General features: G+C 45.9%; 1 protein-coding gene across 4 annotated transcripts in view; it reads right to left on the bottom strand.

Moving 5' to 3' along the window:
- NSD1 (nuclear receptor binding SET domain protein 1) overlaps window positions 1-18,748 on the bottom strand; it is a gene marked incomplete at both ends in the record, with an annotated part of 143,349 nt that extends 124,601 nt beyond the window's left edge. For 2 of the 4 annotated variants that reach the window (XM_084244170.1, XM_084244171.1), the window contains one exon: window positions 17,825-18,748. In XM_084244170.1, the coding sequence (XP_084100296.1) occupies window positions 17,825-18,748 (924 nt within the window). The remainder of the gene's footprint in view (window positions 1-17,824) is intronic. The other 2 variants (XM_084244172.1, XM_084244173.1) reach the window with 2 other exon arrangements.
- Window positions 18,749-25,677: the final 6,929 nt, after the last annotated feature.

Below are 25,677 nucleotides of genomic sequence, written 5' to 3'. Positions count from 1 at the left end.
GAGGGGAGCAGCAGATGAGACAGGAGAGGTCTGCTGTGCCATGTGGGTAGCTCCCTGGCCAGGGATCGAACTTGTGCTGCAGAGGCTGCGGACAGCTTCATAGGTTGCAACTTAACCTCTTGCGCCTCCAGGGAGGCCCTCAGACAAAATCATTCTTAAAGGTGAAATGAATGTGTTTAAACCCTAGAATCAGTAAAATCAGTAATAGGAGAAGGATGTCCACTCTCACCATTTCTATTCCACATCATCTGGTTCCAACCAGAATAATTAGGCAAGAAAACAGAAATAAAACATTAGGATTAGAAAAAAAAAAGTACAGATGTCTCCCTGGTAGCCTACAAAAGTCACTGAGTTGTACCTTTTATAATATGTGACATATCTTGACCCTTTAAATGCAATTACTATGCTTTTAAAATTTGTAATTATATAGGGCCTCCCCGGTGGCGCAGCGGTTGAGCGCTGGGTTGCGAAGCTGCCCGCAGCCTCTGCAGCGCTGGTTCGATTCCCGGCTGCTCCCCGGCCACTGGGTGAGGGTCCCACATGGCGCGCAGACCTCTCCTGCCGCCCGCTGCTCCCCTCAGCAGTGTACCTCGGTCCTTCTGCCTGCTCTGCTCCCCGTTCTGGCTCTGGTGAATCCTCTCACCCTCCCGCGCTTCTGACTGTACCCAGTGCATGTATAAACAAAACAAACAAACAAATAAAATAAATAAATAAATGAAAACATACCTCTATTTAAAAAAAAAATAAAAAATAAAATTTGTAATTATATAAATAAAAATAAAAATATTTTTAAAAATTTTTGAATATATATCCAAAAGCACACATTTATTATATAAAAAAAAGATGATGCTTGCACAGACACAAGTGGTCAGAAGAGCCGCTGCTGCTGTTTTCCAAAGGGAAAAGATTTGTGAAAAGAAACACCTGCACTGGGCCTTCCTGGTGGCGCAAGGGTTTAAGGCGCAACCTATGAAGCTCTCCGAAGCAACTGCATCACAAGTTCAAACCCTGGCCAGGGAGCTACCCACATGGCACAGCAGACCTCTCCTGTCTTGCCCGCTGGTTCCCTCAGCAGTGTACTTCAGTCATTCTGCCTGTCTGTTTCCCACTCTGTCTATGGTGAATCCTCGCACCCCCCTCACCTATGGCCTACACCCCAGTTCACCCCAAACACCTGCATTGGCACAAGAGGGCAGAAGTGCCTCATTTTAAATTTTAATTCTTGGGCCTCCCCTGGTGGTGCAGGCAGTTGAGCGCTGTGCTATGAAGATGTCCGTAGCCTCTGCAGCACCGGTTCAATCCCGACTGGCGGGCGAGGGTCCCACATGGCACAGCAGACCTCTCCTGTCACACCCACTGCTCCCCTCAGCAGTGTATTTTGTCAGTCTACCTGTTATGTTCCCGCTCTGTCTCTGGTGAATCCTCTCACCCTCCCGCACATCTGGCCTGTACCCCAGTTCTTGTATAAATAAATAAATGAATGAATGAATAAATAAATAAATCTTAAAAATGAATTTTAATTTTTAAGCACATGATAGAAATGTAAAAAGCTAGCTTGATTTTTTTAAGTCCATACTTTAAAAAATACTCAGAAAACAAAAAACAGAAAATAGTACAGAATATCCAAATTCTAGGTAATTTAGATAGCAAATAAATTTTCTTTCTGTGCCCCCCAGCTATAGTTTCTTCATTGAGAATCCCTATTGGATCGCAAAGAGTTATCTTTGTTCATATTAGCATTATTCACAATAACCAACATGTGATATATACATGCAACAGATTATCTTTAAAAAGAAAAAAAAGTTTGGCACATGCTACAACATGGATAAACTTTCAGGACATTACACTAACCAGACCGGAATAAATCAGTCACAAATAGGTAAGTATTATATGATTCCACTTAGGTAAGATATCTAGAGTAGTCAAATTCAGAAGCAAAAACTAGAATGGTAATTGCCAGCAAGAAGTGGTAAATTGTTTAATGGGTATATACAGTTTTGCAAGACAGAAGGAATTCTAGAGACTGGCTGCACAAAAATCTGAGTATAGGCAGTATAGTTTAACACTTCTGAACACACTTGAAAATTGTTAAATTAGTTAATTTATGCTATACGTAATTTACCGTAATTAAAACTTAAAAATCATTAAAATAGGCACACTTACTGGTTGGGGATGTAAATATATATACTACATACTCTTTTAGTGGGGAATTTGGCAAGATTTTGAATTTAATTCAAAATTAAATATAACTTTGACCAACAATTCCAGTTCTCAAGATTTATCCTACAAATGTATTTGCATACATTCAAAATTACCATATCAGATGTGAAGTCAATCTGGCTGAGACATGTGTCAACCCATGGATAACATGAGTTGATTAGGTTATCTGGCTGGCATAGCAGGTGTCCCCTTCCTTCCTCTCTGCTCAATGTGAACCCCTCCCAAAATTGCCATAGTCAAAGAGAGCAGCCTTCCTGGAACAAAACTGCTATGTGTATGGTTGCTAACTTTCAGCCAAAGAATACTTGAACTGAAATTGTAACATTCAGGGTCTCCCCCGCCACCCAGCTGAGAGCAGCTCTGTGAAGCTGTCTGCAGCCTCTGCGGCCAGTTTGATTTCCGGCCAGGCAGGGAGATACCCACATGGCGTGGCAGACCTCTCATCTTGCCTGCTGCTCCCCTCAGCATTGTTTTCCATCGGTCTGTTTATTCTGCTCCCTGCTCTGTCTCTGGTGAATTCTCTCACCCTCCCACACCTCTGGCCTGTACCCCAGTTCTTGTATAAATAAATAAAATCTTTAAAAAAAAAAAAAAAAGAAATTGTAACATTCATATTACAGAATACTATGCAGGTATTTGGGGGAAAAAAAAAAAAAAGAGGGTCTCCCCTGGTGGAGCAAGTGATTTTAAGCCTCAGCACTATCAAGCTATCCACAGCCACTGCAGCAGGAGTTTGGTTCCTGGTCAGGGAGCTACCCACATGTCACCGCAGACCTCTCCTGTCTCACCTGCTTTTTCCCTCAAGCAGTGTATTTCAGTCAATCCACCTTTTCTGCTCCCCACTCTGTCTCTGATGAATCCTCTCACCGGCACCCCCTGCACCTCTGGCCTATACCCCAGCTTTATATAAATTAATCTTAAAATATAGAAGTGAAAGATGAAAAAACTATGCTATAAAATGGAAAGTGTACACAATCTTCTTTTTCATTAAGAATAACTGAGCAGGGCCTCCCTGGTGACTCAAGGGGTTAAGATGCAACCTATGAAGTTGTCTGCTGCCACTGAAGCATGAGTTCGATCCCCAGCTTGGCCAGGGAGCAACACACATAGCACAGCAGACCTCTCCTGACTCGCCCGCTGCTCCCCTCAGCAGTGTCCCTCAGTCAATCTGCCTGTTCTGTTCCCCAGTCTGTCTCCGGTGAATCCTCTCACCCCCTCCCCCGCCCGCCCCCCCCCCATCTCTGCCCTGTACACCAGCTCTAGTATGCATAAGTAAATAAATCTTTTAAAAGAAAAAAAGGGAAAAAAAAGAAAAAAAAAGAGTAACTGAGCAGCCAAGGTACAAGGGTGTCTCACTAATGCCCCTTTTTTTAACTCTTTTTTAATTGTATTTTTAATTGCATACCTATTAAAACATTCAATTTGACAAAACAAGGTCAGCTTAAAAGAAGTGATTAGGGCCTCCCTGGTGGCACTATCAAGCTGTAGCCAGCCACTGCAGCATAAGTTTGATCCCTGGCCAGGGAGCTAACCCACTTGGCGCAGCAAACCTCCCCTGACTCGCCAGCTACTCCCCTCAGCAGTGTACTTCAGTAGATCTGCCGGTTCTGCTCCCCACTCTGTCTCAGGTGAATCCTCTCATGCCCTGCCCCCCACACCTCTGGCTTACACCCCATTTCTTGTATGGATAAATAAATCTTAAAAAAAAAAAAGTGGTTAGTGGTTAATCTCTGCTTATTTCTACTTAAGTTTTCTTCTTTAATTACAACTTCAATTCTGGTGCTGCAAGGGGTTGTTAAGACTCAGCACTATGAAGCTATCAGCAGCAGATCCCCAGGCAAGAAGCTGACCCACATGGCACAGCAGACCTCCCCTGTCTGGCCTACTGCTCCCCCTCATTAGTGTATTTCAGTCAATCCACCTGTTCTGCTCCCCACTCTGTCTCTGGGAATCCTTTCCCCGTCTCCCCCCGCACCTCTGGCCTACAACCCAAAGTTCTTGAAAGTATAAATAAATAAATCTTTAAAAAAATATATTCAATTCTTGTTGAATAGCTGTGGTAACCAGCCTTCGAGATCTCCCCCAATCATCTCTGCCTCATGGTATTCATGCACTGGTATTATTTCCCTCCCACATGATATATCCCACTCTCTCTTCCTGCCTGGTGTCCCCTTCTCTCTTGGATAACTCACTTTAGGGGAAGCCAGTTACATACTCTAAGCAACCCTATGTAAATGGTCAAGTGATAATGAACGGAGACCTCCTACAAACAGCCAGCAGCCATATGCATGAGCAGTCTTGGACAGAGATCCTACAGCATTTGGACGACTGCAGTCCTGGCAGACATCTTGCTTGCAATCTCATGAGACAATGAGCCAGAACTAGCCAGCTAGGCTACTCCCCAATTCCTAACTCTATGTGAGTAAGTTTTTTGTTCTAGACTGCTAAATTTAAGGGTAATTTGTTAGACAGAACAGATAGCTAATACAATGGGGAAACATTTCCTCCACAGCTCCAAGGATGTATGTTTTCTGGGTTTTTTCACATTTTAAAAAGAATAGGTTTATTCGGAAAAGGAGAAAGGCGGTCAGAGAGCTGCTGCTGCTTTTGCAAGGAAAAGGTTTGTAAAAAGAACTCCTGCATAGATACAGGCAGGCAATCTTGGGGTAAGAGCTGTCTAATAAATGTTTTCAAAAAGGATACTAAAAAACCCGTAAAAGAAATCACTCCAAAACATAGATCTGGCTATATGAAAAATAAAGCTACAATGGTAAAACTACATAAAATTAAACAAAATGAAAAACAAAAAGAAACTTCTAGTCAGTGAGAAAAAGAATAATAGCTATAAAACACTGAAATCTAGGGCCTCCCTGGTGGCGCAAGAGGTTAACTCTCAGCACTATGAAGCTATTTATTGGCAGCCGATGTAGCATGAATTCAATCCCTAGCCAGGGAGCTATCCACAAAGCGCAGCAGACCTCTCCAGTCTCACCCGCTGCTCCCCTCAGCAGTGTGTTTCAGTCAATCCACCTGTTCGGCTTGCCAAATCTGTCTCTACTGAATCCTCTCACCCTCTCCCCCCATACCTCTGGCCTATATCTCAGTTCTTGTATACATAAATGAATGAATCTTTAAAAAAAAGTCCAAATGGATAAGTCAGCAATGGATATAAACACCAAGGTCACAGGAAAAATGTAAACAGTAAGCAAATAATTTCCAATAAATCTATATTACTTAAATCAATCTTGTAGTAGCATTATGCACCCTCTTAATAAAGAACTTAAAACATCTCTGCCTATAAAAGTTGAGGTGCAAATGCTAAACTCATACAATATTTAGAACTGTGTAAAATGGTGTATCCTTTTGAAAAATCATGCCGAAGTATGTATATCAAAAATTTTTGGTTAACGATTTATTTATTTATGCATACAAGAGCTAGTGTACAGGCCAGAGATGTAGGGGGTGAGAGGATTCACCAGAGACAGGTGGGTTTCTCCCTGGCTGGCCGGGATCAAACTTGTGCTGCAGAGGCTGCGGATTGCTTCATAGTGTGGGGCTTAACCCCTTGCGCCACCAGGAGCCCTACATCAGAATTTTTAACCCATTGTCCTGATAATACAACTATCAGCAATTTTTTCCCTAGGAAATAAACTCCACAAACATTACTATGAAATTGATGCCTATCAAGACTCTACTTATAACTCCAGTATCTACTCCACCAAAGAACTAATTTCAGTGGTTTAATTAACTAAACTATAAATTTCTTTCCCAAAGCTCTAATATGTTAAAGTAAAGCACGTTAAATTAGGATGTTGTTAACTCTCAACAACTGCTCCATAATTCTTTATATTTAACGGCATAGTGGAAGTACTGCTCCTGGATACACTAATTATAAAAATAGATTCAACGTACTGTCAACTGAACCAACTGCAATGTTTAAAGAAATGCCTTTGGATATAAAATTCCAATGACAATTAGCATGGCATTAATGGCTGTTATTTTTACTAGGCACAGATATAACTTGCACATTGTTACTTTCACCAGGGATCCTCAACAGCTCCAATTACAGCATCAAGAGAAATTAGAGATGACAAGGGGAATATACCCTTATAATTTACAAAGAGAGACTACCTTCAGACTCTTCCTGGCATATAGGGGGGTATCATATAACCACTAATTATTTTTAATTTAATCTAATGTGTAAATATAATTGTTCATCCACCAAAATGGATTTTATCCTTCTAGCGATCTTTAACTGAGTATTGTGGTATTTTATATAGGGTCACTGAAGATATGAAAAGAACTTTAGTAACCTTAATAAAGTAATTTTACTTAACAGCAACACACACTAAAATCTGTTCCAATTTTTTTAAGGGGAACCACAAGTGTATATGATTTTATTGGTTCTCTAATTATCTAAAAGTGGAAACAATATTTTAAGATTATGGATTGTTTATAGCCATTATCAAGAATGTATATCATCTAAAATATGTTAAGAACTCTCAAAACTCAACAGTAAAAAAATGAAAAAAAAAAACAACTCAATCCAATTAGAAAATGGGCAAAAGGCACAAATATTTCACCAAAGAGGATATAAAGATGGCAAATAAGCACACACACAAAAAAAATGTTCAACATCATTAGCTATCTGGAATATGCAAATTAAAACCATAGTAAGATATTACATAAATATCAAAATGGCTAAAATAAAAACAGCGACAACACAAATGCTGGTGAGGATGCAGAGAAACTGGATCACTCACATGCTGCTGCTAAGAAATAAATGACAGTTGCCCTAGAAAAAATGCCATTACCACCTTTCGGATATAGCAACTGTATCTATGGGCATTTGTCCCCCAAAAAAGCTTACATTCACGCAAAATTGTATACACAAAAACATCTACTTTGCTTCTAATAGCTAAAAGCTAGAATAAGTCCAGATATCCTTCAACCAGTGGATAATTTAACAAGTATGGTGTTTGCCTTCCATGCTATGGAACACTACTCAGTCATAAAAGGAGTAACATGCTGATATAGTCAGTAACTTGGATGAATCTCTAGGAAGTGAAAAACCCAATTCCAATATAACATTTTTTAAATGACAAAATTTTAGGGCCTCTCTGGTGGTGCAAGGGGTTAAGCACAGGGCTGTGAAGCTGTCTGCAGCCTCAGCAGGGCAGTTTGATCCCCGGCCAGCCAGGGAGCTACCCACATGGCACAGCACACTACTCCTGACTCACCCGCTGCTCCCCTCAGCAGTGTACTTCAGTCTATCTGCCTGTTCTGTTCCCTACTCTGTCTCTGGTGAATCCTCTCACCTCCCACACCTCTGGCCTGTATCCTAGTTCTTGTATGCATGAATAAATAAATCTTTTTTTTAAAAAATGACAAAATTTTAGAATCAAAGGACAGATAAGTAGTTGGCAAAGGTTTAGGAAGTGGGATAGAAAAGAAAGGAGATGGTTGTGGAGTAAAAGAGCTACAGGAGACATTTTGCGTTGTTAAAACAGTTCAGTATCAGGCCTCATTGTGGCGCAAGGGTTAAGCACCACACTATGAAGTAATCCGCAGCCTCTAGAGCACTAGTCCATCCCTCAACAGCCAGGGAGCAACCTACATGGCTCAACAGACCTCTCCTATCTCGCCCGCTGCTCCCCTCAGCAGTGTATTACAGTAGATCTGCCTGTTCTGCTCTCCACTCTGTCTCTGGTGAATCCTCTCACCCCACCCCCATCTCTGGCCTGTACCCCAGTTCTTGCATGCATAAACAAATAAATCTTTAAAAAAAAAAAAAAAACAACAGTTCAGTATCTTGAGTGGAGTGGTAAATGTAAGAAACCTACCTTGGTAATAAAAATGTAAAGAATATAATACATACATACAAATGAATACAAGTAAAAGGCGGTAATCTGAAATATATTTAATAAAGCAGTTTTCTTTAAAAGCAAAATAAGAGGGCCTCCCTGGTGGTACAAGGGGTTAAGTCTCAGTACTATGAAGCTATCAGTAGCCACTGCAGCATGAGTTTGATCCCCAGCCAGGGAGCCTACCCACATGGCACAGCAGACCTCTTCTGTCTCACCAGCTGCTCCCCTCAGCAGTGTGTTTCAGTCAATCTGCCTGTTCTGCTCCCCACTCTGTCTCTGGTGATTCCTCTCACCCCACATCTTTGGCCTATACCCCTTGTATGCATAAATAAATAAATCTTTAAAATAAAATAAAAAACAAGAAACCAAAATGGTGAAACAGTAAAATTAGTAATTATATTGTCAATATTCTGATTGTAATCTTAGATATTCTTATAAAATATTATCATTGCTAAACTAGAGAAAATATACAAGGGTTCTCTTATTATTTCTAACAACTGTTCGTAAATGTATGTTTACCAAAATTTTCAATAATAAAACATATTCTTTCACACAAGGACATGACTAATAAAAGTCATCAACCAAGGTATTAAATGATATTCATTTATACCAGGCCACCTCTGTTACCAAAAGGTTAAAAAAAAGTATATACTTATACAAACAAAGAAATTTCTAATCAGGGCCTCCCCGGTGGCGCAGCGGTTGAGCGCTGGGTTGCAAACCTGCCCGAGGCCTCCGCAGCGCTGGTTTGATCCCCGGCTGCTCCCCAGGCACCGGAGGAGGGTCCCACATGGCGCGCAGACCTCTCCTGCCGCCCGCTGCTCCCCTCAGCAGTGTACTTCGATCCTTCTGCCTGCTCTGCTCCCCGCTCTGGCTCTGGTGAATTCTCTCACCCTCCCGCGCTTCTGACTGTACCCAGTGCTTGTATAAACAAAAAAAAACCAAACAAACAAATAAATAAACATGCCTCTATAAAATTTAAAAAAAAAAAAAAGAAATTTCTTATCAAAAAGAAGGAAAATGAAGGCATATATGAATGATGATAGGCATACTGACTTTTATATTCCACTTTGGAGTTTGACTTTTTTTTTTTTTTTTACCTCAAATATGTATTACTTGTGTAACTAAAATGATTCACAGCTGTTTCTTCAAAAGGCTACATTTGAGGGCCTCCCTGGTGGCCCAAGGGTTAAGCACCACACTATGAAGCAATCCGCAGCCTCTGCAACACAAGTTCCATCCCCACACTGGCCAGGGAGCAACCCACATGGCGCAGCAGACCTCTCCTGACTTGTCCACTGGCTCCCCTCAGCAGTGTATTTCAGTCAGTCTGCCTGTTCTGTTTCCCACTCTGTCTCTGTGAATCCTCTCACCCCCAGCATCTCTGGCCTATACCCCAGCTCTTAATGCAAAATTAAATAAATCTTTAAAAAAAAAAAAAGGGGCTACACTTGAGATTAAAAAAGTTTCAGAGGGCCTCCCTGGCGGCACAGGCTGTTGAGCGCAGCACTGTGAAGCTGTCCGCAGCCTCTGCAGTGCTAGTTCGATCCCCACCAGCCTCGGAGCAACCCACATGGGGAGCAGACCTCCCCTGTCTCGACTGCTGCTCCCCTCAGCAGTGTATTTCATCATTCGGCCTGTTCTATTCCCTTGCTCTGTCTCTGGTGAATCCTCTCACCTTCGGCGCATCTGTCCTGTACCCTGGTTCTTGTATAAATAAAATTAATCTTATAAAAAAAAAGTTTCAGAAATGCTGTTCAATGAAAATCATCCCAACACACCAGAAAAGGGGCAGGGTCTCCTTTTAATGGGCTCCCTTGAAAACTGCGGGAGGTGAGGGGGGGGCCACATTAATATCTATGAGGAAGGATACCAGCAAAAAGCAACAAAAAAAAGTTACACCACTTAACAGCTGGGGTTTGGAAAGACTAATACTACTGTACAAATTAGGTTCTAATCACCAAACATAACTGGATCAAATTCTCCTATTAGTTAACCAAAAAAAAACCAAACTTGCCAACAGCAGTTAATGATCTTTACTTACTAATTAAGGAAGAAGAATGTTTGGAAGAACAGAGAAAAAAGCAAAAATAACAACGATGTTTCTCAAAAGTCACAAGAATTACCTTCCAAATGTGCATTTGGGGCCTCCCAGGTGGCGCAAGGTGTTAAATCTCAGCACAATGAAGCAATCCACAACCACTGCCGCACAAGTTCCATCCCCAGCCATGGAACGGACCCACATGGTTCAGCAGACCTCTCCTGTCTCGCCTGCTGCTCCCCTCAGCAGTGTATTTCAGGCAATCAACCTGTTCTGCTCCCCACTCTGTCTCTTTTGAATCCTCTCAGCCCCAGCACCTCTGTCCTGTACCCCAGTTCTTGTATGCATAAATAAATCTTTAAAAAAAAAAATGTGCATTTGGCCCAGTATATAAAAGGCATCATGTACTGAGCACCTACTTCAGATTTACTTAGCTTCAGAATTAGTGCTGGCTTGTTTCATATAAATTACCTCCTTGCATCCTATTAAACAACTGGGCAAGGAAGTTACCAGCTCCAATTTAGAGACGAGAAACGGCCTCAGAGAAATCAAAGGGATCTCTCCAATTAAACTAGTAGCACAGTACACACTCAGATCTGTACAACATAAAACCATTATGGTTAATCTCCTTAAGTAGAAGATTGACAGAGAGAATAAGAGAAAAACGAATGTCTGAGATATTAGGGAGTTCAAATTCAAAGGCCATAGAAAATGAAAGTATGAAGAGATCAAACTTTAAAAGAAGCTGTTTTTAAATCTAATACTGTGAAGATGACAGCTGACAGTTCACTTATCACCTCCTACCTAAAGTTTACTCCCTTCCCAACTTGTATCTCTATATTAGCACATTATTCATTCTTTCAATCAATAAATATTGCTATTACAAATGAGACACCATGCTACACTGTGTTACCATGCAAAGATGAATCAGACCAGAATAAAGGCATGAGCCAGGGGAAGAAATGAAGCAAGACACAACTAACATATGAACCCAGGCTGATCCCAGGGTGCCCTAGATTTGGTATAAATTGGGGGAAGGTAAGCACAGGATCCTATGAAAGATAACACTGAATTTAGCCTTTATTTGTTAAACAAATGGAGAAAGGAGTGAGACACTGATGGTAAAGCTTTTGGAGGTAAATTTGTATTAGACTGAAGAGGAAAAAACTATATAAAGACCAATAATAAAGAATTCATCATTGGGCCTCCCCGGTGGCGCAGCGGTTGAGCGCTGGGTTGCGAAGCTGCCCGCAGCCTCTGCAGCGCCAGTTCGATCCCCGGCTGCTCCCCGGCCACCGGAGGAGGGTCCCACGTGGCGCGCAGACCTCTCCTGCCGCCCGCTGCTCCCCTCAGCAGTGTACTTCGGTCCCTCTGCCTGCTCTGTTCCCCGCTCTGGTGAATTCTCTCACCCTCCCGTGCTTCTGACTGTACCCAGTGCTTGTATAAATAAATAAATAAAAAAAAAAAAAAGAATTCATCATTAAGTCTCAGCACTATGAAGTTATCTACAGTCTCTGAAGCATGAGTTCTATCCCTGGCCAGGAAGCTACCCACATGGCACACCAGACCTCTCCTGACTCTCCCACTGCTCCCCTCAGCAGTGTATTTCAGAGGATCTGCTTATTCAGCTCCCCACTCTGTCTCTGGTGAATCCTCTCACCTTCTCCCGGCTGCCCTCTGTCCTATACACCAGTTCTTGTACTCATAAGTAAATAAAAATAAATCTTGAAAAAAGGAAGTGTTCACATAGCAGAACAGCAGTGAAATGAATCAAACAAAATGGGTAAGAACTAAAGAAAGAAGAAAAAAAGGAAGAAAAGAGCAATCAAGAACAAAAGGATTAGGGGCCTCCCTGGTGGCCCAAGGGGTTAAGCCCAGCACTGTGAAGCTGTGCTGCAGCACAAGTCTGATCCCCAGCCGGCCAGGGAGCTACCCACATGGCGCAGCAACCTACCCACTTGGCACAGTGACCCTTACTGTCTCCCCCATTGCTCCCCTCACCAGCATACCTGTTCAGTTAGTCTGCCCATTCTGCTCCCGGCTGTGTCTCTGATGAATCCTCCCACACCACCACCCCCAACCTCGGCACCTCTGGCCTGTACCTCAGGTTCTTGTATGCATAAACAAATAAATCTTTCAAAGTAGTAGTGGTCAAAATGCTGCAAATCTAGCAGTGTAAGTATGAAGTGTCATTGTGAATTATGAAAGAACAACTTCAGCAAAGTGGAAGATATATATAAAAGTCAGCCCCCAGAGCTTCAATGAGGAGTAAACAAAGCAGGTAATTCTTTCAAGAAATTGATCAGTAAATGGGAAAGATAATTAGAGAGGGTACAAGACAGAAGAAGATCCCTTTAAAAAGAAAAACATCATTGTTTTTAGGCAGAAAAAGTGATTCAGTGGCGAGGTAAAGAATAAAAATCCCAAAGGAAAAGAGTAATGAATAAAACACTGTTCTCCAGAGGTGCGAGAGAGGAGTCCAAAAGTAGAACCTGAGAGGTGTGAAAACAGAATAGATCTTCTTTTCAGAAAGGAAAGATGGGAACAGAAATATCTCAGAGGAAAAGGAAAGGAGAGAACCCCTGAGGAATCAGTCATCTCAGGCACCAACACAAGTCTTAGACTTCCCTCATTTATGTCCTTCACTGCTCAAAACCAAGGCTCAAATTTTGCCTCCAATATAGCAACCCCAAAGAGGTTGCTATACCCCCTTTGAAAAAATCTTTTCGATTTACCCCTTATCTTTCTACTATTACTGATTGATTCTGCTCAAGTCTAAATTTTAATAACCTTCACAGCAGAGTCCTACATTCTAACCCTGCCTCCTACTCTCCCCCAAAGTTTTCCAAATACAGATTTTAATATCATATGTCAGCCAAAATCCCTCTCTGTCCCCTAGTTCCTATCACATCAAAAGCAAGTGCCTTAGGGCCTTCCCAGTGGTGCAAGGGGTTAAGTCTCAGCACTATCAAGCTATTGCCAACCACTGCAGCATCAGTTCAATCACTGACCAGGGAACTAACCCACTTGGTGCAACAGACCTGTCCTGTCTCATCCACTGCTCCCCTCAGCAGTATATTTTAGATCTCCCTGTTTTGCTCCCCACTCTGTCTCTGGTGAATCCTCTCACCACCACCTCCCCACCCAGCATCTCTGGCCAACATCCCAGTTTTTGTATGCATAAATAAATAAAATAAATTTTTTTAAAAAATGCTTTAGCTTGGTTTCTAGGCCCTAGTATCTTACCCTACCCCCTTGCCTAATCTATCCACCACATATACCTTATGAATATACCATGTTCATTTAACTCTCATTCAAATTACCCTTCTAACTCTAGTCAAACCCAACCCAGATGAAGCTAATTCATGTCCCACTTTTTCCCTTAAGTCTTGTTTCATTCATCTCTCCATTCAACTCTAATGACTTCTATAGCACAGAACTTAGTACAGGGTGTGTAACAGGGTGAGAGTGTTGCAAATAATTCAACAGCAAAATATCCATTTTTAAATTTACTTTTTGTAAAATATCCATTTTTTAAATGGGGGAAAAAACCTCTATTCCAACAACCATCCCATATACAATACAGGTCTATCTCCACCTATTAAGTATTACAGTGCAAATCATACAAGATAAAACTGCAAAAAAAAATCGGCAAAAAGATGCTGTGTTTCTTAAAGTCAACATAAATGATAAAGAAGAAACGCTTCAATTACAGGCAAGGAAAGGATGATCTAGGTCAACCATTAAACAATTGTCAAATTATTAAACAAGTGATAGGAGCTTCAAAGAGTGATGCGATCTGTATATCAAGGATTAAGAAATGTTAAGAGAGGGCCGCCCCTGGTGGCACAGCAGTTGAGCCTGGGCTGCGAAGCTGCCCGCAGCCTCTGCAGCGTTGGTTCGATCCCTGGCCGCCAGCGAGGGTCCCACATAGCGCGCAGACCTCTCCTGCCACATCCGCTGCTCCCCTCAGCAGTGTATTTCGTCATTCTGCCTGTTCTGCTCCCTGCTCTGGCTCTGGTGAATTCTCTCACCCTACTGCGCTTCTGACTGTACCCAGTGCTTGTATAAGTAAATAAATAAATCTTTAAAAAAAAAGGTTAAGAAAATGACATAATAAAAGATAAAACAATACTGGCAAAATATCAATAATTCTGGAAGCTAAGAGAAGCACATGGAGATTTCTATTCTTTGGTATGCGTGTGCCTGAAATTTTCTACAGTGGTTATTTTAACAAAGAGAACATTACTAAAACTGATTACGTGGTTAAATATTTTTACAAAAATTCATCCTCCTTATGATCATGAAAAAGTAAAGCAAAATAAGATATGTAGGGCCTCCCTGGTGGGGCAAGGAGTTAAACACAGCACTATGAACCTATCCACAGCCTCTACAGCACCAGTTCGATCTTCGGCTGGTCAGGGAGCTACCCACATGGCGCAGCAGACCTCTCCTGTCTAGCCCGCTGCTCCCCTCAGTAGTGTCTTTCAGTCATTTCATCTGCTCTGTTCCCCACTCTGTCTCTGGTAAATAATCTAACCACACCCCCCCCCCCCCGCACCTCTGGCCTGGACCCTAGATCTTGTATGCATAAATAAATAAATCTTAAAAAAAAAATAATAAGGTATGTCATCTCCATTGTACAATTTTGCTGGACCAAATATTAAAGACTATATTTGGTTCTTGTCTTACCGTAACAGTTATTTGACGCAGTCTAACAATTAGTTGCCATCATATTCAAAATTTTGATAAAGATTTAAAGAACTTACTTTCATAACTTAAATTTGCTTTTCAGTAGAAAACCCTAAATAACCTTTTTCTCTCTTTTACAACTAGAAAATTTCAGTCTCCACTTTAACTGGATTGTCAGTGGTCTTCTTCACATAAAGAGAATCACTATTATATTATGTATTTCAGACCATCCCAGAGCTGGTACCCTCCTAAGAACTTTGAGGATACCCAAATTCATGAATACTGCCCAAGTATGAGTTCTCAAAAAAAATCTACTTGCTTGAACAAAAGAAAACAACTGCTGTAAAATCAGCCTCATACGAACCCCAGGAGTTACTTTACTTTAGGTCCAGGCAAGTGTCAGAGACCTTCAGAAGTCACTAAAGAAAACCAAGAGTAGGCCTCCCTTGTGGCGCAAGGGGTTAAGATGCAACCTATGAAGCTATCAGCAGCCACTGTAGCATGAGTTCGATCCCCAGCCAGGGAGATAACCACATAGCACAGCAGACAACTCCTGACTCTCGCCCGCTGCTTCACTCAGCAGTGTATTTCCATCAATCTGCCTGTTGTGTTCCCCACTCTGGTGAATCCTCTGACCCCCGCACCTCTGGCCTACACCCCAGTTCTTGTATGCAAAAATAAATAAAACAAGCACCTCTGGCCTGTACCCCAGTTCTTGTATGCATAAATGAATAAATCTTAATAAAAAAAAGAGCACTTCAGATAATTTTGATCTGAAGGGTTTCAGTCTCATCTCCAAAGCGTTCAGTCTCAGTGGCTTAAAGGCTAATCTATGTTTTCTATGACATCTCTTTTTACTATAAGGCATGAAAACCCAAGGGAAGAATATAAACCAAAGTAGTTAATAAACTTAGTGATTGCCTGCTTAAATTAGAAGCTCTGGAAACCAACCTTCAATATTTTACCAAAAACATGCAATGAACAAAGCACTATACGATGCATAGGTACACTTGTAGGAATCAGATGGTATCAACCCAATTAAATATAAAGCACCAGATATCAGGATTAACTATGATGACAAATCACTACAGTTATAAAAAAATATTACAAAGAGTAGATGAGGGTAAACTGAAGAGGCTGCTTATTCTTACCTAGAGAATCTTATTCTATCACAATATTACAGACAAAATAAACGACAAACCGCATTTGCTAGGGATTTTCTAAAATTTCCAGCCCTAAGCATAACATATAGTATGTTCAATATCTGCTACACCAATGAATCAATTGAGAATAGTAAGGACAATCAATGATGTGTTAACTAGAATTACTTTTACCTTTCCCAAGTTACACTGTATAGTTAAATTTGCATTTTGAGACAGACTTCACTTCTTTAAATCCTCAGTTAAAAAATATCAATAATGAAAATCAAACCAACAAACCAACCATAACCTTCAATCAAAGGCCTGAAAGAATAAATTAAATACTTGCTTCTTCAATCCCATAGTCTTCAGGCAATTTAGATTTTCTACCTCATTTTCAATGTATAATACGTGGTTTCTATAGGCTCCAATATTTTCAATTGTTTCTAATAGAGCCAATATTCCACTGACATCTCTTGAATCAGACAAATTTATATTTCCATTTGTATGCTCGTACAGAAACATCTGTTTCCACTGTCAGACCTAGTTTTTATGTAAATATAAAGGAAAAACTATACATATGTAAAATAAATTTCAATGCAAGCACAGGAGAATTTTGTCTATGCTGCCAATAGGTTGTCGGCATAGACAAATCACCACCAAAAAAAAAAAAAAAAAAAATACCTAGGACAATACAGACTAAAGATAATAAGCAAAACAAATTTTTCAAACTGCAATTGCTAAGCTAACAAACAAGGGATACTAAAGCATATTTAAGATATGAATCAACAGAAACAAAAGCGACACACCCACATTCTCCCTCTGTAACTTTAAAGAGCAGGGCTATTTAGTAAAATGAACGCACTCAAAACAATCACTACACACTATAAAATTATTTCTGGTTAAAACTTTACATAGTATTTCAGAAGCACCTGCTGGTGGAGGGGGTGACAATACAGGTGACCATGACAATATGTCTGAGCAGAAACTTATCAGAAGCAAATATTTAAGCTGAAACAAACCATTTAACAACTAAGTAGCTAGAAATTGTAAAGGTCTCACAACTGAACTAAGAGAAGTCAACTGATCACTTACCTACCTACAGGCAGTCCCAAGATCAAACAAAAAAGAACTTGATCATTTGCCTTCCTTTAACAAGAATACACATCACTACTGAAAACAACTCAAATTAGATTATCTCCATTTATATATACACACACCACATACATATACTTCAAAATTAAAAACTACAAAAGGTTCCGGCGCATACTTTGATGTTGGCTGCTATCAAAAGCATAGGATGCTGCACTTTCACAACAGGTAGTTCAGAAAAATTAATTTATTTAAATTTTGACTAATGTCCAAAAAGGCCTTCTCATCTTAGCAACTTTCAATTTGTACCCAAAGTGCATTTCAATCTGCCTCAAGAGTCACTCCGTCAACTAAGAAAACAAGTCATGCCTCATGCAAAACAGAACTCCAGGTAATTAACTGGTTTACTGTATCATGGTACTAGCCAGTCAAAGGCCCCTCTTCTCAAAAAAAATTTTGAAAAAAGAAAAATGAAACAAATGTATAACTCCATCTTGAGAAAAATTAAATCTGAACTCAACCAAAAACTCTTCAAAGTTTAACTCTGAGCCAGTCCTCAAAGGAGTTATTTGGGAACGTCTGAACAGAATCAAACTCATACAATGGAGATAAATTTTAAAATCAAAGTAAAATTTCACCCAAAACCTTATCATTAGTAATAGGCTTTCAGTTTTGAACTGATAAGCAACCAAAACTAAACTACAAGTTTCCCTTTAAGTTGTCTGTATATATACATTTATGTATACATTTAAGGTGTACCAAAAACAGCTTACAAATGGCAATTCCTGTGAAGTAGATGATGATGAAGTTCCAGGTAATTCTAGCATGTTTCCTAATGTACTGGTACTGGAGTCTGGATCATCCTGAAAAGATAAATTTATTGAGTTTAATTGCTCTTCTATGGTAACGTTTGTATCTCCTAGTGAAAAGGGGGCTGGGAGAAGGGCTGTTTTTTCATTGCTGCCGTCCACTTCATTTCTTTGCTTATTTTTCTGTGTTTCAGTTTGAGAAGCTAATGGCAAGAATGGCGATTTGACTGCACCGGGTCTACTCTCTGGTGTGCTGTCTTGTTCATTTCCCATGGCCACTTCTACACCATTTTCTGATTTAGGCTCATAATTGCAGCTGGCATTGGTCTGAGTTTCCTCAAAGATCTCCTCTATACTCCCATCCTCTGTGACTGGCTGTTCTGGGTCCATTTCAGAATCTACATCTGCATCGTCCACACAAGTAAAATTCTCAAAGTGCAGAAAGCCATTTTTGACAGTCTTTGTTACTTTTACCTGGAGTTCAGGGGAGTTATTACAAGAGGGTTCAAGTTTCATAGCAAGTGCTGTTGGACCACCAGGACTCAAGGAAGTGCAAACTGGCGACTGAGCTCTTGAATCACTCTTTTCAGGGTCTTGAAAGGAATCTGATCCATCAGCAGACCCATTTAAATACTCTACATTGATCATGGAGGCCAAATCCTGTAGTCTCCGCAGTGGAATGTAACAAGATGGAGAATCTTGTCCATAAGCATTTTGGGATGTTCCACTGGCAGTCGATAACTGCATAGTACACCCATTAAGTGGCTCAGAAAAATTGGATTGACCATTACCGAAAGGGCTGTCCTTGTCTTCAGGGGCATCTAAATTCACTGGATTGGAAAAGGGCAGCACACAATTTCTTCTAGGTAGTTCACAGGTCTGATCCATCCTGGGCCAGCATCAACCTGGAATCCAAAAATACTTCAATTAATCCAAGTTAATAGGCCATTTGACGCTTATCTTCAAAATGGCAGCCACTTCTCAAGGCCTAGTGGCCTGGATGCCTTTCTACAGCACTTTCATGGGCGGAAAAAGTTCCCGAGCCAACGATGGAAAAATGGCCTCGGTGAGCCTCCGCAAACTCCATCTTCCCGGGGCTGATCTTGCCACATGGAAATAGCCCGTCCCTTTCTCCTGCACTGCAGACTGGTGGACAGTTGGGCTGAACTAAATTTAAAATCCCTTTGGCAGTAAATTCCCAAATCTCAAACAGTAATCTTCCGCCCTCTTCCCCGCTGGGGGGTCCATCGGCCGGATCTCCCTAAAGGATTGAGCTATGGGGTTCGAGGGGGCTCCCGGACGCCGCACAAAAAGGTTACCCGCCCCCCCCCCTTCCAGGCTCGCTCAGGCGCAGCGGTCACAATAGCGCTGCACCCAGGGCCAGTCGGCGCTGGAGCCTTTGCAGCGGCCGTGCCCAGGCCTCAGGAGAGTGGGCCGAAGCGGGTACACCCTGAAGCTCGCCTTCCTGCCTGCAGACCTGCTTGGCTCACGACTGCAGCAGCCGAGAACCCGGACGCGGCCAGGGGAGAAACGGAGGCAGGCGGTGAAGCCGAGTCAGGGCAGCAGCAGCAGCTGCTACAGCTTGACAAACATGGCTGCTGCCGCCGCCTGCCCGGGCCGCGCTCCTTCCCGCAGCCGCGGCAGCACCTCCTGACCAACCCGATCGCGCCCGTCAATATCCAGCAGCAAGCAAAGTTGGCTGCAGGAGGGCAGCCGGCCCCGCTTACCCAAACCCGCTACCTGAGGGGAGGCGGAGGCCGAGGTGCGCGCGGGAGGCCGGCGGGCCCGGGCCGCGCCGGGAGGAAGTTCGCCGCGGCCCGGCCGGCTAGGCCAGAGCCCGGCTGGTAGTGATGGAGGGGGAGGGGGCCCACGGCAGCCTCGCCGCCGGCCACCGACCCCGCGTCGCGCCAGACCCTCCCCCGAGCCCCTCACCTCACTGCCACCACCATCTTCCCCGCCCGGCCGCCTCCTCCCCTCCTCCTCGCGCCGGCCCGCCGCCCACCCCAGCGCACTAGTTACCGTGCCCCGCGCCCCCTCCCGGGCCGGCTGGGGGGAGGGGGTGACCCTCATGACACTGGGGCGCGAGCGGAGCAGTGGGGAGAGAGCGGAGCCGCTCGCCGCACCCCCCTCCCCCCGCGTCTCTTCAGGGGAGAAGGCAGCGAGCGCGACCTGCCCCGGCCTATTCCGCCGCCGCCACCACCTCCTCACACCCCCACCGCGCGCGCCCCCGCGGCGGCGCGTGCGACCGAGCGCCTCGCGCTGGCCCGCGTGTGGCAGGGCCCGGAGTGCGCGCGCGCCCCTGCCCCCACCGCGCGCGCTCCCTCGCCTCACTCTTCGGGGTTCAAGGCGGGTGAAGTCGGGCTCGCGAACGCGCCGCCCAATCAGCAAAGCCGCCGCTACCGCCCCCTCCCCTCCCCCTGCGCGCCCGTTCGCGGCCCGGGCCTACGGGCCGGCCCGGCAGCCCGGGCGGGGCCTAAGGCGTACTCCCCAGAGGCCTCGCGCGCCTCCCAGGAGTGTCAGGGCCTGCGGGCGTCGTGGGTGGCACTCCGATCCCCTCACCTCCCTCGGGGAGCTGCACAGACCCCGGGCTGCCCAAGGCTCAAGTACCCTACCCGTCTCCGGCCCCAACCCCGGAGGCACCTGGCCCGGCCGAGGCCGGTCGGACCGCCCCGCCAGCCCCGCTCGGGCCCGCGTCAGTCCCGGCCTCCATCTTAGGTTACAGCCCGGGCTCCCCATCCACTGGGCACCTGCCCTCAGCCCGCTCGGCTCGGCCCGAGGCCAAGGCCGCCCCCCTCCTGCCCGCGGGGCTCACCTGGGGGTTTGGGCTGGGGTCTTCGAGGCCTCAGGCCCCAAGCCGGCGCGGCCACAGGTGAACCCCCTGCCCGGCCGCACCCCAAACCCACACCATCACCACAGACCAAGCTGAACAGGAAACAAAATGGAGGCAGCAGCTCGGGTCGGCCTCCCCGAGTCAAGTCTGTGCAGCCTCAGGGCTCCCTCCTGCCGCAGGCCCGACGCCCGCGAGGCAGGGGGCTGGCTCGTCCCGGGCGCGGCAGGCAGCCGCCCTAGAGCTGCGCAGACAGGCCGGGACTCGGCCCGGCTGTCCCCACAGCCCCTCACCCACTACCCCTGCCCTTCCCCCTCTCCCCCATGCCTTTCCCTCCCCCTGCCCGACAGTGCGGGGTGAGCAGCTCCCCGGAGCTGGGCCGGATCGGGTCGGGTTACCCGTTCCGGCACTGCCGATCCGGCCGTGGCCTCGGCTGGGGGGATGAGGCTCGGCGACCCCCGCGCTGAGCCCACCCCTGGCACCCGAGCCCGGCAACTGCCTGACAGCGCGCCCGCACCTCGGCCGGCCGCCGTGCGGCCCCCGCCCAGTGAGGCCGAGGTCCCAGCCGGGGCACCGCCGGGACGAAGCTGCCTCACTAGCCCGGGGCCCAGGGGTCCTCGCAGCTTCGGGCGGAGCGAGGGGAGCGCGGGGGGAGGGGTCCACTAATCCCTGCACCGCCTCCCGCGCCCAGTCTGGTCTGGGCCTGGCACGGGGACCCCGGCAGCGGGCGCGGGCGGGCGTCTGTCTGTGCGGGGCGCGCTGGGCAGGGGACGCGGGCTGGGGGCCCAGAGGGGCCGCGCCTCGCACCGGGGACGCTGCAGTTCTCGGCACCCAGGCAGATGGCCCTCTCGTGCCACAGTCGCTCGGCGCGGGCCGCCTGCTCCGCAGCTGGGCTCCCCGGGGAGCGCACGCCTCGCCCCTGCGGACCCGGCCTCGCGACCCCGGCGGAACTGCGCCGGGCGGGGGGTTCTCCTGGCTAGCCCAGCAGAGCCTGCGGGCCTAACCCCCAGCCAGGGTGCCTGCTCTCCGGCGCCTGGGACCTCGAGGCCTGCTCCCGGGGCCCCGCACCACCGGCCTGCCGTGGCCGCGGCGCATGCAATCATCAAAGACAGCACAGGAGCAGATCCAGGAACCAGAGCCCAGCCTAAGTTCACGATTCCGGCCCCCAGGTTCTTCCCCCAACCCCAGCGACCCCGTCGCCTCCAGGCCTTGCTCCCGGACAAAAAGCTCACCTCGGGAGCTAGCTGATCCCTAGGGGGCTAAGCGCATCCTCACTATTCAGAGAAAGCCACCATCAACCGCCATAAAAAGTCGGCCTCCTCCAGAAAGCCTTCTGTGATTCCAGTTAACTCCATCTCAAAGCTGAGGGCACCGCCCTCGAGAGCCACGTGACTACCATTCCTCCCAGGGCTTAGTAAATGTGCATAATTATTGCCCCAGTGGAGTGTTTACCCGCGGCCCTTATATCTGTTAACCGTGAGCCCACCTGGGAGAAAGGCCACTTTGGGCGGTGCCCTGCCAGCGCTGGGCTGCCTAAGCTCCATCCTTCAACCTTCCCCAACCTCCCCTCAGAGACCCGCCTCAGTAGACTTGGAGTTTGAGATGCCCTCGGCCCGCTGCTCTCCAAGGCCCACAGTCCAGCCATGGAGGCACACGAGTAAACAGGTCCTTAGCACACTGTAAGTGTTGGGATGGGGGCCCTGCCAAGACAGCAGGTGGGCTCTCTCAAAGGGAGGGTGCCCTTGGAACCAGAAGTATAGAGGGGAGTCAGGCACTGCCACCCTAAGGGGCTTCCTTCTGTAGAAGACAGTGAGGTACCAAGAATGTTCCCAGGTGCCAAGTCAGGCTGGCAGTGTTCTGTGTGTTAGAACTAGCCAGAGAAGAGCCGGTCTAGGGCCCAGATCCTGCCTATGGGGACCAGCCTCTGTTCTGCTAAGGAGTCATTCTTGCTAACCCTCTGGGCAATTCAGTGGGGAAGCTCTGACTGATTCCTTCCTCACACCTCATAATTAAAGCCAATCATTTCTGATCAACAATTACTCCCCGCCATTTGCCTCAATTCCTCAAGGTTCCCCCCAGCCCTTTACTTTCCCACCTGTCATCCTGAGACCCTGGCAGCTGCCACTGTATGGCCTTGAACTAGTCACTTGACAGCCCCATGTCTGTTTCCCCAACTGTGGCTTCCACTGCATAGGGTGGCTTGAGAAATGTAAGTGTTAAAGGGCTGTACAGACTAAACACTTGATGAATGCTGAGCTGTAATTCTCTGCTTCATTCAGTAACTATTTCCAGCATTTCAAGCAATAGTGTTGGGTGCTAGGGAAACAACAGGTGAGATGCTTGCCTCAGAAAACCTCAGGCCTCAGGTAAAGAGTTAAATGAAGGTGCTAAGGTGTGAAAAGGGACTGGGACCATGGTTCCTCCCAGAGCTGACCTCTGAATGTCACTGCCCTATAGGAACTCCTCTTTCTAACCTCTCAGCCATCCTGGAAGAGCAATGGGGGCAACAGGGGACAGGCATGTGGGGTGAACAAGTTACTGACAGATCTTGGTGTTAAGTCTGGAACCCCGGGAAAAACCTTTTGGACTTCCCTTGAGTGACTTCTAAGGGCCCTTCTTGCCTTGTGCATTGGAACTTGGCCACAGAGTTCTCAGGGCACATCTATCCCCTAGGAAGCTTTCCCATCCAGTAGGCCCTGGCTGAGCATCTCACATACTAGCATGGGGCTGAGGCATCCACAGGCCCACTAGTCTCCCAGGACACTGGCTCCTAAAGTGGGAGAAGAAGGGCAAAAGTGTCCTGCTCTCCTTGGCCCAGATCTGGGACCATTTTTAGGTCTGTGCCTCCCATCCTTAAGTCAGAGACTAGAATTAATAAATCGTGGCTGAGTCTGTGCAGTGTGCTGACACCATGTTGGGCACTTGATACACATAGTTCCTTCAATCCTTTAGCAATACCGTAAAGAACTGAGGTTAAAAAAAAAGGGGGGGGCCTCCCCAGTGGCACAGCAGCTGAACGCTGGGTTGTGAAGTTACCCGCAGCCTCTGCAGTGCCAGTTCAATCCCTGGATGCTCCCCGGCCACCAGAGGCGGGTCCTGCATGGCGCACAAACCTCTCCTGCCGCCCGCTGCTCCCCTCAGCAGTGTACTTCGGTCCTTCTGCCTGCTCTGCTCCCTGCTCTAGCTCTGGTGAATTCTCTCACCCTCCCGCGCTTCTGACTGTACCCAGTGCTTGTATAAATAAATAAATAAATCTTTAAAAAAAAAAAAAAAAAAAAAGAACTGAGGTCCAAAAGATGAAGCCCTCCTGCAAGCCCCAGAGACCTGCCATTAGTGTAACTGATTCCCTTGCTCTTAGCTAATGCACCTTCCAGACACCATCTGTGTGAAGACCCAGCCCAGTGTCATACCCACAGGTGCTCAGGAATTAAAAATTCAGGCAAAATCAGATTATTTTAGCCTCAGTTTTCTTATCTGTAAATTATGGCTACTGATATCACCTACACTGCTGAGATATCTATTGGGACATTTGGCCAGTGTACAGTGACCCCTTTTTTCTTAGAATTGCCCCCTTTTCATTCATCCCTTCAGTAGATATTTATTTTTTTTTAAGATTTATTTATTCATTTTCACAAGAACCAGGGTACAGGCCAGATGCACGGGAGGGTGAGAGGATTCACCAGAGACAGAGCAGGGAACAGAACAGGCAGACTGACGAAATACAATGCTGAGGGGAGCAACGGGTGCAATAGGAAAGGTCTGCCACGCCATGTGGGACCCTCGCTGGCCAGTCGGGATCGAACCGGTGCTACAGAGGCTGGGAAAGGTTCACAGGTGGTGCTCGATTGCCTGCGCCACCAGGGGAGGCCCATTCAGTAGATATTTACTAAACTTCCCCTTATAGCCTTGTGGGGAAGGCAGGTAAATACAGGCAGTCCTCAATTTACGATGGTCCCACTTAGGACTTTTTGACTCTACAATGAGGCAAAAGCGATGTACATTTAGGATAAACCGCACTTTAAATTTTGATCTTTTTCCATATATGATCCCATACTTTCATGTGATCCTGGGCATCACAGACAGCAAGCCAGCTCTCAGTGAGTCACTCCAGGAGAAAACAATCACAACTGGGTCTCCCTGGTGGCACAGTGGTTGAGCGCTGGGTTGCCAAGCTGCCTGCAGCCTCTGCAGCACTGGTTCCATCCCTGGCTGCAGGGCGAGGGTCCCACAAGGCGCTCAGACCTCTCCTGCTGCCCGCTGCTCCCCTCAGCAGTGTACTTCGGTCCTTCTGCCTGTTCTGCTCCCTGCTCTGGCTCTGGTGAATTCTCTCACCCTCCCGCGCTTCTGACTGTACCAGTGCTTGTATAAATAAATCTTTAAAAAAAAAAAATCACAACCTATACTCTACAGTATACTGTGTTGCCAGTATTTTTTGGTTATTATGTTTTGTGCCTTCACAGCCCACAGTGTCTACAAAACACCCATCTGTGTCTTCTCCTTCTAATGAGAAGAGACTTTTGGGATGAAAATCAAGATAATTGCCCAGGGCCTCCCTGGTAGCACAGGGGTTAAAAAACAGTGCTATCAGGCTGCTGTCAGCCACTACAGCACATGTTGGATCCCCAGCCCTGGTCAGGCCGGGCGCAGCAGACCTCCGCTGTCTGGCCCACTGCTCCCCTCAGCAGTGTATTTCAGTCATTCTGCCTGTTCTGCTCCCCAATCTCTCTGGTGAATCCTCTCACCCCCCCACCTCTGGCTTATACCCCAAGTTCTTGTATGCATAAATAAATAAATCTTTAAAAAAAAATAATTGCCCAGCTATACACTAATGTAAAGGTTCTGAGCGTGTTTAATGTAGTCTAAGCTAAGCTATGACATTTGGTAAGTTAAGTGCATTTAATGCACTTCAACTTATATTTTTATTTTTTTAAGATTTATTTATGCATACAAGAACTGGGGTATAGGCCAGAGATCCGGGGGAGACGAAAGG

The sequence above is a fragment of the Talpa europaea genome (genome assembly GCF_964194135.1).
Source record: "Talpa europaea genome assembly, chromosome: 9".
Lineage (NCBI taxonomy): Eukaryota > Metazoa > Chordata > Mammalia > Eulipotyphla > Talpidae > Talpa > Talpa europaea.
Note: the sequence above shows the minus strand (reverse complement) of the source record. Positions and strands in the feature narration are given on the sequence as shown.